This window comes from Trichechus manatus, unplaced genomic scaffold, assembly GCF_000243295.1.
Source record: "Trichechus manatus latirostris isolate Lorelei unplaced genomic scaffold, TriManLat1.0 scaffold00184, whole genome shotgun sequence".
Classification (NCBI taxonomy): domain Eukaryota; kingdom Metazoa; phylum Chordata; class Mammalia; order Sirenia; family Trichechidae; genus Trichechus; species Trichechus manatus.
The window spans coordinates 3,499,173-3,511,840 of NW_004444120.1; the positions used below are offsets into that span (position 1 = coordinate 3,499,173).

Here is a 12,668-nt window from a genome sequence, read left to right on the forward strand (position 1 = left end):
TTTTGGTTTTTTAAACTTTATGGAAGCAGATTGCCACATCTTCCTCCTGCAGAGCCGCTGGTGTGTTCAAAATGCTGACTTTTCAGTTAGCAGCCGAGCACTTAACCACTGTGACACCAGGGCTCCTCTATGAGGCTTAGAGGGCAGGAAAAGGATCAATGCCAACAAAGTATAGGGAGATGTGATTTAATTTAACCCAAGGAGAAACTGTCTAACGATGACAACTATTCAATAATGGAGTGAGTTGTCTTGGCAAATAATGAGTTTTTGGGGAGTCCTGGGATTATTCTGAAGGTGGCTATATGATTACTTGGAAAATATAACGACAGTTTTGACCTGCAGAGAATTCATCTAAATGACTTTGAAGTTCCTTTTCTACTGTATTTTTCTATGATATTTGTAAATCATTCTCCTCAAATCTCTCAGCTCAAGGCTAGACAACTTTCACTGTCTTCAAAGTGACCTGTGTACTTTCTGTTCCCTTGGAAGGAAGGTGGGAGGGAAAAGATGATGGACCGTGTAAACGCCCTTTTATTATAGGAATTTGATTAACTTTTTTTTTCTTCTCCCTGTAGATAATCTGGTGTCCCGGTGGCACAGTGGTTAAGAGCTTGACTGCTAACCAAAAGGTCAGCAGTTCAAATGCACCAGCTGCTCCTTGGAAACCCTATGGGGCGGTTCCACTCTGTCCTATAGGGTCACTATGAGTCGGAATCAACTCAACAGCAATGGGTTTGGTTTTGGTTTGGTAGATAATCTATTCCATTTAAATCACAATAATATTTTAGTGGAAAAAAATATACAGAGGTCAGACAGAGGGAGGTGATGGGAATGGGGAAGCAATAAATGAAATAGTAAATATGGTAACTAAATGGGAAGTCCAAAGCTTCTTGTTTTAGACACTGGTTGGTGTTTATCATTCCAGGAGTCAAAGGTGAACAACCAAGAGAATCTTAAGCACTATTTCCTAGAGTTCTCTGGTGACTGGGGCTAAATATGTCAGGATATGTAATAGGACCCATATTTGGCAGACAGAATTCAAAAGTAAACCTCATGTGAAAATCGATCACATTTGAAGATCCTTTATCCTTTCTAAATTAGTTGTTACACAGAGGTACGTATAGTTTCCACTCATTAAGATGCTCATTTCCATACCGGAGTGGACTCCAATGCGGATCCATACTGGCAAGCCAGGAAGATGCTCCAGCTGGAAGGTCCCCATGAAGCTGACGATATCCAAGGCCATCTTGGCAATGTCGACTGCATGCCGGTTGCCGTTTCTCTTAGGCAAACCACTAGCCACCATGTAGGCATCACCAATGGTCTCCACCTATGGAAAGAGTTTCTCATCAGTGGATCTGCCCCTTTGAAAGGCACAAAAATTAAACAGAAGCAATTAATCACACATTAAACATTAAAGTTTATTGGGAGCTCACTGTGAGCATAGCCCTATACATCTTTTCTGTGGCCAGTTCAAGACCAGCTGTATGCTCATTACGTAAAGGTTTTTATAGCCTAGATAAATGGGTGATAAAACAGTTATAAGGAAATTTAATTATACGAGAGTACTTAATAATACTATAAATCATCCAGATGTAGTGACCATTCTGTTAATGTTTAAATAATCTAAATGGTTTTATGCAATTTATGCAATTGGTCTTCAACTCTCAGAGAAAACGTTAACATTTTCTAATGGATTGTCATAGCTTTATTAAATTTATCTGAGAACACCCTTAATTACCAGAAAAGTCATCTTTAGCATTTATCATTTTTCAAATTAATTTTATTTACATAATCATATTCATAGTTCTGTATCAGTTAGTTAACGTCTTTTTGCCAACTTTCTCTAAAATTTATAATAATAATAATAATTATTACAGGAACTGTAATTGATATGGCCTACATATTAATACTAATACTAAGGAGGAGGACAAACCATAAAAGGGAAGTCTTCTCTGAGTGTTCTTATTAACAGACTATTTATGAGTGACATCTAAATTTTATTTGAGGATTACAATGTTTCAGGCATATAGTTTATCTCAATAATCCTCACAATAACCATTGAGTCAGGTTATATCATCATTCTATTTTACAAATAGATAAACTGAGACTTGATGTGGTTAAATATATTTATGAGGTCACACAAAGTTGGGATTTGGATGTAGACGTCTAATTCTAAAGTTACTTGTTGTATATGCTCTACTGCTTTTCCAGCATGGAAATGTGGGAATTCAGTTCTCCTTTACTTTTCCAAATCATACATCATTAGCCTGTAACTGGTTACTACTCTAGTCAGATAATAGATCTAGTTCTGAATATGAAAGAATGTTCTCTGTGTTCTGCTTCACTCCTTTGAATGATGGTGGCTAATCTTCCTATTTTAAAAACAACAAAGATAACAGATAAACTGATTCCTGTTCTGTTCTGGTGTCTTCCTTTCTTCATTTGTAATCAGTCTAAACATTGTCCATTTTTTGGAGATGATTTAGAGTATGCCATATTCTCTAAATTTACTACCCCAAATTCCTTCCTGCTGAACTCTTATTTCTTTTCCTCTGCTTCTTAAAGTTACACAGTCATTTTGACTTCTGAGCCCTCTTATTTTTCCACTTCTTTTCACTTTTAGGTTGGATTCAACCACCAATTCATTAAATCTTAAATCAGAGAGGGCAAACATGAGTAATAATAGGAACAACCAATTCCAGCTCTGATGACCTGGGGACGTACAATTGTTGTAGCCCTGTTAGGTGAACTGCTTACCTTGTAGACATCATGGTGATCAAGAATGTGGTCAAAACTCTTATAGATGTCATTGAGCATGTCCACCACTTCCATAGGGGTGCTGTATTTGCAGATAGTAGTGAAACCTACAATGTCACTGAAGTAGATTGTAACTTCCTCATATAGTTCAGGCTCCACAATGCCTTTCTCCTTCAGAGACTTTACTACTAGCCTAGGGGAGGAACAAAAAAAGTGCCTTCAACTTCAGTATTTTTTTCTTTTCTTGCATAAATCTTTAAGACTGAGTAGTAATTGTCCACCAGGATTTAGAGAATTTGGGATTTCCAGTAAATTGGGTGGCTAAGAAACAAAGGTAGGTTGAATATACCATTTACATGACATACTATATGCTAACACATATAATACATGTATTTTAATACAGATGAATATAAGCAGATTCAGCATTTAGTATTGGATTAATCCCAGTACATATACACATATAATCCATATAATTCATAATACATACATAACCCTAATACAAATATGATCTTGCCCCCTTTTCATTTCTCTATGGATAGTAAGATTGTTATAGATCTATCCCTCCATCTGAGACCTGGGAATGTGAGTGTGCCATTAATGTAAGGGCTTGAATCACTATAGTTATCACATCTGACTTTCTCATCAGAGTCAATAATGTTACCTCCCTGGCAGATTTTATGTAACATTGATTAGTATCACTATGAAGGCATAATGCATCTAAAAATGAATTTTGATATATTCGGAACCAGATTTGGTTCCTTAAAAAAGTGAAGTCGATCACTATGGAAACAAACTAAAAATTATGGTAAACCTGATAAAAAGTGGGTGAAACTGGTAAAAAGTAGACAAGTGCATATATGCATTAGGGTTATGTATAAGAGTTATGCATGTATGTAGATGTATTATATACTATATATTATGTGTGTATATGTATATTAATACATACAAGGCCCCACATTTCTGTCAGTTTGTCATACTGTGGGGGCTTGCATGTTGCTGTGATGCTGGAAGCTATGCCACCAGTATTCAGACACTAGCAGGGTCACCCATGGTGGACAGGTTTCAGCTGAGCTTCCAGACTAAGGCAGACTAGGAAGAAAGACCCAGCAGTCTACTTCTGAAAAGAATTATCCAGTAAAAGCCTTATGAATAGCAGCAGAACATTGTCTGATACAGTGCCGGAAGATGAGCCCCCCAGGTTAGAAGGCACTCAAAAGACAACTGGGGAAGAGCTGCCTCCTCAAAGTAGAGTCAACCTTAATGACATGGATGGAGTCAAGCTTTCGGGCTCTTCATTTGCTGATGTGGCATGACTCAAAATGAGAAGAAACAGCTGCAAACATCCATTAATAATTGGAACATGGAATGTAGGAAGTATGAATCTAGGAAAATTGGAAATCATCAAAAATGAAATGGAACGCATAAACATTGATATCATAGGCATCAGTGAGCTGAAGTGGACTGGTATTAGCCATTTTGAATCGGACAACCATATGGTCTACTACGCTGGGAATGACAAATTGAAGAGGGCATTTCTGGGGTGGTTGTTCTTGATATGCCCAGTATAAGAGCACAGAGTATTTTGGAGGCTGCATAGATGTAATGATTAAATTTGATACGCCACCTTTTTTTTTTTTTTGCTCTTCATTTTTCTGCTTATATCTAAAAAGTCATATAAGCTTGGAAAATAGTGAATTACCCAGAGGGAGAAACTAATGTGGATAGATAAATGAACAAAGGGCTGTGACTTAAAACAGTGAATGTGATAACAGGTTGTTGCTTTAGAAAGGCTTCCCATAAAAATCTATTTTAATCTGTTTCAATACCCCAACAGGCATGAGCAGACTAACCAGTAAACGAGTTATGCACCAGTTTACAGTAAGCAAGTTATGCAGGGGCTTAATTGTGTTTACATACTAATATGTAGTGCAGAATTTCACATGGGTGTCACATCAAAGACGTGGTGAAAGCCAGGTGAAATAGTGCACTATAGATTAGTAAGTAAGCATAATTAAGCCCATGTGTACCCTGCTTATTGGGTACTGCGTCCCTGCCAACGAGTATTCTTCAAATCAATGTTTAAGTGATGTCTGTTTCTTATGTGCAGTCTTAAGTTTATTTACATTTTTGCTGTAAATATTTCTTTTTGCTTCTTCTAGTGATCGTTCATGTGCCTTTTAGTTTTATTTTGCAAATATAAAGAATGTTTACATAAATTATCAGAATGAGTTGGACTGGAGTCATGGTGTACTGTAGCTATCAAAGAGACTTGTTATACAACCTTTGGCAATCCAATAAACAATCTTCCACTTGGTGGTTGAAGTGGGATATCGAACGAAATATAACCCAAACAAAGCAACTCTCTCCCCTGCTGTCAAGTGGATTCCAACTCACAGGGAACCAAGTATGGGGAGTAGGGGTGGGAATGAAGTGACATAGTGGTTAAGCACTGGGCTGCTAATCTAAAGATCAGCTGTTGGAACAAACCCACCAGATACTCAGTGGGAGAAAGATATGGCAGTCAGCTTCTGTAAAGCAGCCTTGGAAACCCTACTAGGCAGTTCTACTCTGTTCTATAGGGTCACTCTGAGTCGGAATTGACTCCATGGCAATGGATTTGGCTTGGCTTGGTTTGGTTTGGTTTCTCGGGGAAAATGAGCAACATTATTGGTTAAAAGTAATGATGAACTCCTGGGAAGGCAGCCAGATAATCAGGATATCGTTCTTGTCGCAACTCAGGCAAGGAATTATGCATTACAGTATATAGTTAGCATTTAAGGAGCTCTGACAGAAATTGCCATCCCTAAAGTGAACATTAAGTGTCCCAGCTTGTTCCCAGGACACCGTTCTCAGGACACCACTTCCTGTGCACTCTGAGGCTCGTTCCAAGCCCGGGTGATGGAACAGAGCATGTGTGTAACTCTTACCTCTTCACTAAGGCTTGTAGAAGAGAAACTATTTATTTAGAAAACAGCTCATCTAATTTCAAAATCTTTCCTTTACTTACATAGAACTGATATTCTAAATGAAGTAAGGGTTCAAAATAAAATAATTAATACAAATAATATATTAAACCATGTATAATTATACCATTTATAATAATATCTAATAATAACTATGTATAATAATAACCATTGATGTTTCATACACTGTGCTAAGCACATTATATCCTGCAGATTATCTCAGGGAATTCTTAGAGCCATCCTGTGAGGTAGATGGGAAATCGAGGCTTAGAGTATTTATGTAACTTGCCCAAAAATGGCACATTGGTAGTAGGTGGTAGAACCATGATTTGAAGTCAGGCTTAGCTGACCTCAGTTTCTATGATTTAACCCAGTGCTGGGCTGCCTAGCTTATCATCAATCCAAATATGACAGTTTATTATTATACTTTAATGAGAAGAGAGCATTACTTCCCATTTGGGTACAGTTGTGTGCTCCTTGATGCAACTCTGCTTCCCGGCTCTCCGGATTTTAATTCCTTGCTTAGCTTAACATTCTTCAGTTATTATCTGAGAACCAGCACTTATAAAATTTAAACCGAGGCTGTCCTTGGCCTGCTGTTTGGGGGATTTCAACCTTACTTTCTTTCTTGCTTGGCACAGTTGTAGTATTGCTTCACAAAATGGAGGTCAGGCCACAGATGCCTCCATGTTGAGACATCTCATCTGCATTCCCTGCCTCTTCCACTAAAGACTGCTGCTACTTCTTGTAACTTGGCTTCTACTTCAGGTGAAAAGAACAATGGAAGGAAACCAACACTTAGTGCCTAAGTGTGTTATATCTCATATATTCCTCAGGAAAACTTAATTTCCATTTTGAGACTGAAGAGAGACAGTGACTCGCCTAAGATCATGTTGTTGTTATTGTTAGGTGCCATTCGAGTCGATTTCCACTCATAGCAAGCCCATCTGACAGAGTAGAGCCCATGTGACAGAGTAGAACTACTCTATAGAGTTTTCTAGGCTGTAATCTCTATGGGAGCAGATTGCCAGGTCTTTCTCCTGAGGAGCCACTGAGTGGGTTCAAACTGCTGCACCACCAGAGCTCCTTGTCTAAGGTCACATTTAGTAAAAGTGGCAAAGAGGTGTTCACACCCAGATTGGTCTAGCTCCAAAATTCATGCTCCTTCTGTGGTACCACATGGCCAATTGAAAATAACCTCTTTGTCTAACTATTTAAGAGTTCAAGCCAGAATAAAGCTTGGCAAGGTACATGCGTTTTTAAACCAAATAATCTGCTGAAGAATATGCAATCCTATATAGATAAAAGAAAAACAATGCTAGGTAGATGTGCTAAAGCTTTCACTTGTCAGCTATGAGGCATGACTGTGGAATTCTGGGAAACCACATCTGCAGGATGACTTGTCTTACCTTGGGAGCAACATAAAGTTAAGTCTGTCAGCTCTGTCCCTCTCTGCCTTGTACAGCTGTGTCCTTTCCTCTACCAGATGTTCCAGGTTTCGAGAATATAGCTGTAGACGTCGGATCAAGGTGTCCATATAACTTTCATTTTTTTGGTCATGAAAAAGGCTGTAGGTAGTAATAGAAAAGAGTTCTTATACATTATTAAGCAAACATGAATATACACTAAAACAATGGGCAAATACGATGAATAGGTAATTTAAAAAATTAAAATGGCCAACAATACAATTTTGCAACAACAGTAATAACAATAAAAAAAATATGTGTGGTTACATAGGCAGATAAGTATGCATATATGTGTATAGGAAGGCACATGTGAGTATATGGGTGTGCATGTATAGGTATATCTGTAGGCATATGTATATACACGTTTGTGTGTGCTGCATATATATCCATATATATAATAAAGCATATGGGGGCACAGTTATGGATACTTCTTAGACATAACCAAACACCTTGCGGGATTGCTTTATTGGATTTGAAGGCTCAGGACCATAGTCTCGTGTGACGACTTGGTCAATTGGCATAACAGTTTATAAAGATAATGTTCTACATTCTAGTTTGGTGAGTAGCATCTGGGGTCTTAAAAGCTTGTGAGTGGTCATCTAAGATATAACTAGTCTGGAGTAAAAAAGAAAGAAGGAAACCAAGGACTCAAAGAAGAAACTAGTCCACAGGACTAATAGCCCACATGAACCAAGACCTCGTCTATCCTGAGACCAGAAGAACTAGATGGTGCCTGGCTACCACTACCAACTGTTCTGACCAGGGACACAATAGATGGTCCTAGATAAATGGGAACCTAATTTGCTATATAAACTTTCACCAAAGGCACAATAACGTAACTATTTTTTAAAATAGCCGACAAAAAAAATTAACCTCAAGAGAAATCAAAGAAATAGAAATAAACTTAATAAGAGAAAACAAAAACAAATGTTGAACAATGGTAGTCTCAGTAGATAAGAAGTTGGAAAAATATACACTACAACCTTCCCGGAAGGCACCCTAGTAAAATTTGTCAAAAGCTTTAAGAATGCATATACCTGTTGGCTTATCTACTTCTAAGAATTATCCCAAGGAAACAATCAGGAATGCGTTAAATGTTAACTGTAAAGAAGTCACAGTATCCTTTACAATAGCAAACGTGAAAATAACCTAAATGGGTAACACTAGAGTAGTTACAATACTGTGGTACAATGGAGTATCAGTGTATCATTAAATATGAATCAGAACAGTTAAATACACAGGAATATGCTCTCTATATATTGTTAAATGAAATAAATTAGTTTACAAAACAGCCAAAATTGTAACTCCCATTTTATTTTTTAAAAACTGGAGACCATCTGTGAGAAAATAGGTTGTTTTTACTTTCTTGTTTGATCATTTATATTTTCTAAATTTTAATACTAAACAATTTGTAGTAAGTTGAAAACCCCCCAAAATTTTTTTTCAGTTGCTCTAGAAGTGATACATGAAGTTTGAGAGAAGGACCAAGAGAAGCAAAGCCGAACCTTACGTCTCGTATACCCCTCAGAACAGAAAGCCACAGAGTCAGGCCACAGAGTCACCTTAGTCAGGTCCAAAGGTGAAAAAACCTAACTCTGGTTTATCTGTTAGACCAAGGATACCCCTCTTTTGTGACAATGGTAGTATGACAAGCCTTGGTACCAAGCTCAGTGAGGAGGCACACGTGTTTGAGGTCTGGTGAGTTGTTGTGAGGATTGGAGACAGTGTTCAGAACTCACATAGTACAGTTGGAGGTGCTTAATAAATTGTACTCATTTCATTATTACAGCAATAGCAATTCTAAGTTACCTTTTCTGAACTCAGGAGAAGATGGCTTACCTCAGAACCCCCTAGATAGGAAAGAATGCTTGTTAAAAATTCAGTACATTCCAAATTGCTGGGCTTGGGATGAGGAAACTTTTTTTTTTTTGTTTTAAACTAGCTTCCCAGGAGGTTCTTTTTGAAATCAGTAGTATAGAGTCCAGTTGGATGGAATGGGTGAGGGAGCAGGTGTTAGGTATGAAGATGAATTACTCATTATCTTATTCCATGATTAATTAACTCAATTAAGATAGTATTCTTAACTTTGACTGCATACTTTAATCACCTGGGGAGCTATTAAAAATCCTGATGCCCAGCCTGCAACCCCATACCAAGTACTCTAGATGCTCTGGCACGAGGCATCAGCATTTTTTAAAGCTTCGCAGTTGATTCCAATGAGCAGCCAAGTTTGAGAACCACTGCACTGAAGGCTAAATATCAGGGGCCCAACTTATTATGATGAGCTTAAATTTCATCTATCACACATACAATGCCATTTGACCTTCGTAACAGCTTTGTGAAGGAGTGGAAAAAGGGAAAAGAATGAAATCCCATCTTCTTTCCTGCTCCATTTCCACAAGTGACAGCTAAGCTCTACCAGTTAATGACCACACTTTTATTAACTTCACCTTATCTCATCTCCAGCGCTGGGCTTTAGTCTCATTAAGCATCTGAATCTTTTGACCTAATGAGAACTCCCAAAAATTGGAGCTGGAAGGAACCGTAACAATCATTTGTTCAATCCAATTTTACCAACAAGATAACTGACACCCACGAGGACAAGTGAGTTGCCCAGTGTCCCACAGCAAGTTACTTTCAGATCCTAGTCTAGAAACTGTATCTCCTAACTCTAAGGCCAGTGTTGGTTTTCTCACCTCCCAGACAACATGTGAAATCTAGAATTCAACCTAACTGGATCATTGTGTCCTACTCTTTTATTGTTTTGACCCTGAACTATACTCTGACTCATGACACAAGTCTTAAGTACCTAGGGCTAACATGATGATCTTAAGATTTTAAGATCTTAAGAAACTTGTTGATCTGAAGAGTCATCTGGGGTCTTTACAGATTCACGCCCATCCATTGCCGTCGAGTGGATTCTGACTCATAGCGACTCGTAGGGTTTCCAAGGCTGTAAATCTTTACAGAAGTAGACTGCCACATCTTTCTCCTGCAGAGCTATTGGTGGTTTCCAACTGCCGACGTTTTGGTTGGCAGTTGAGTACTTTAACCACTGCACCACGAGGGCTCCTTTACAGATTCACAGGACTCACACCAAATGTCTAAATCCTCATTACCTATAGAGGAGCCTGGGAGCTATATTTTTAATAGATAACTTTATGATCAGTCATAATCTGTTGTTTAATCAGGCAAGTTTTGACCTTGAGTATTTAGCTTTTCAGGTGATTATTTCCCTGAGAAATGAACTGTTAGTCTCCACATCATTTTAATTTTTTTGAGACAGGTGGTGTAGTCTGGGATTTTTCTATTGGACTAGGCATAGTCATTCTTAGGCACCCCTGAGTGTCAACTAGTATTAGAAGAATCTGAAATTATGAGGAAAAGTAAAAATTCAAGCAATACCCAAATATTTTGGCCAGTGTATTCTCAATTTTCTTGAAATCTGGTCTCTTTTCTGGATCTTCCTCCCAACAGCTTTTTACAAGTAGATACACCTGGAAGAAAGAAGGGGCCCATTAGCTAAGGGTGCAGTAAGCTCATTCAAAATAGAATTCCCATCCAGTTTTCTTCCATAACCTGTTGCCGCCAAGTTAATTCCAACTCACAGTCACCCTATAGGGCAGAGTAGAACTGCCCCATAGGGTTTCCAAGGAGCGGCTGGTGGATTCGAACTGCCAACCTTTCAGTTAGCAGTCGTAGCTCTTAAACCACTGTGCCACCAGGGTTCCTTTTCTTCCATAGTGGGAATAATGAAGGCAGGGGATATTTTCTTCAGCTCTGACAGGATAAGAGAATTCTAATTCTCTGCAATTTCTGTCTCAGGCAACACCACCCACCTTACCTTGCCCAACCCTTCCCTCCAGCCCTGAATTAATTAAAAAAAAAAAAAAAAGTGGTGTAAATTTGGATGAGGATGGGCTGCTGGGAGAGAAAAAATTCTTCATGGGCATTCATAGGGCTTATGTTGGGGAGGGCAAAGAATAGTTAGGATTGGGTGTGTATAAGACAAGTTACAGTAAATGAGACTGAGATTCTACATCAGTGGTTCTCAATCACGGCTAACATTAGAATTGCTTGGGGAACGTTTACAAAATTTCTTACACCCAGGCTCCACCTCATGGGATTCTGATTTAATTAGTCTGTAATTGGGCATAAATAAGGTTCCTAGATTTAGTAAATAAAAATACAAGGCCCAAATTTAATTTGAATTTCAGATAAAAACCAAAAAAACCCAAACCCATTGCTGTCGAGTCGATTCTGACTCATAATGACCCTACAGGACACATAGAACTGCCCCATAGGATTTCCAGGGAGTGGCTGGTGGATTCAAACCGACAACCTTTTGGTTAGCAGCTAAGCTCTTAACCACTGTGCCACCAGGGCTCCAATGCAAATTACTTAGCATAAGTATGTCCCAAATATTGCACTGGCAGAGGGCAAGAGTATTTTGTTTTTAAGCTCCCCAGGTGATTGTAATGAACAGCTACAGCTCAGAAGTGGAGGAAGAGGAGGTACGGAGGGCCAGGAGACATGAGGAAGCCCACAGGACCATCATCTCATCTGCTACCACCTATCTGCAGCTTTTGTTTGATTAAATAAAGTTTGTTCTTCACTCTGGCTAAAAGCAAGGTCACAAATTGTACTGGATGCAGTCCCTGTCCCTGTACTATGCCTGAACCAGTCCCCAGGAATAGACCAGAACCAGGGTACAGACTCTGGTTGCCTATATTCGCCACTAGATGATGCTTCTGAGTTAGGAATGAACAGCCAACAATCAACAAATGGGTTGATACAGCACTCCACAGTGAACTACCAGGTACTTTTAAAGCATTGCCAAGAGATCTAGTTTCATTTTTGCATTCTATTGGAATCAGCTCCTAGAAATGAAAGCTCTTTCCTTTTTCCAATTCCAGAACCATCCTACTATACAAGTGAATTGAGAAGGATGATGATGCTTTGGTTAAAGAAGTTTTAAACAACGTTTGAATATACTCAGACTAAAAAGGAGGGTTCAAGGAGAGAGAAACTGACCTGTGGGAAGGAAGCCCAGGATTGGGAAAAGCAGGAAGAGAGGAAGGAATGTCGAAAAGGCTGGGATAGAAGCAGCTGTGTCTCAGAACCTTAGGGCTATAATGTACCTTGAATGTGGAAAAAGAGAAGGAAGAAGAAGTAAAAAGTGCTCCACTCATGTCCCACAGTCTGACCATAAAACGCATCTGCCAGGGTGCCCATAAATTTAAGGAAAATATTTCTATGTTTATCCCTCATGGAACAAAAGGGATTTTTTTCTAAAGACCATAAATTTTTTAAAAATTTTTCCCTTACAAAAATTTATACACACATTGTTATGTGACCCTAATTGCTCTCCCCATACTGTGACAGCACACTCCTCCTCTCCACCCCTGATTCCCCATGTCCATTCAACCAGCTTCTAACCCTCTCTGCCTTCCCATCTCACCTCTGGACAGAAGCTGCC

General features: G+C 38.8%; 1 protein-coding gene across 1 annotated transcript in view; it reads right to left on the reverse strand.

The window, feature by feature from the left end:
• Positions 1 to 12,668, reverse strand: part of GUCY2C (guanylate cyclase 2C) — a 102,605-nt gene that overhangs the window by 7,539 nt on the left and 82,398 nt on the right. The window contains exons 20-23 of the mRNA XM_004387335.2: positions 10,595 to 10,686; positions 7,133 to 7,291; positions 2,761 to 2,953; positions 1,156 to 1,330 (exon numbers count right to left, since the gene is read on the reverse strand). Of these exons, the coding sequence (XP_004387392.1) occupies positions 1,156 to 1,330; positions 2,761 to 2,953; positions 7,133 to 7,291; positions 10,595 to 10,686 (619 nt within the window). The remainder of the gene's footprint in view (positions 1 to 1,155; positions 1,331 to 2,760; positions 2,954 to 7,132; positions 7,292 to 10,594; positions 10,687 to 12,668) is intronic.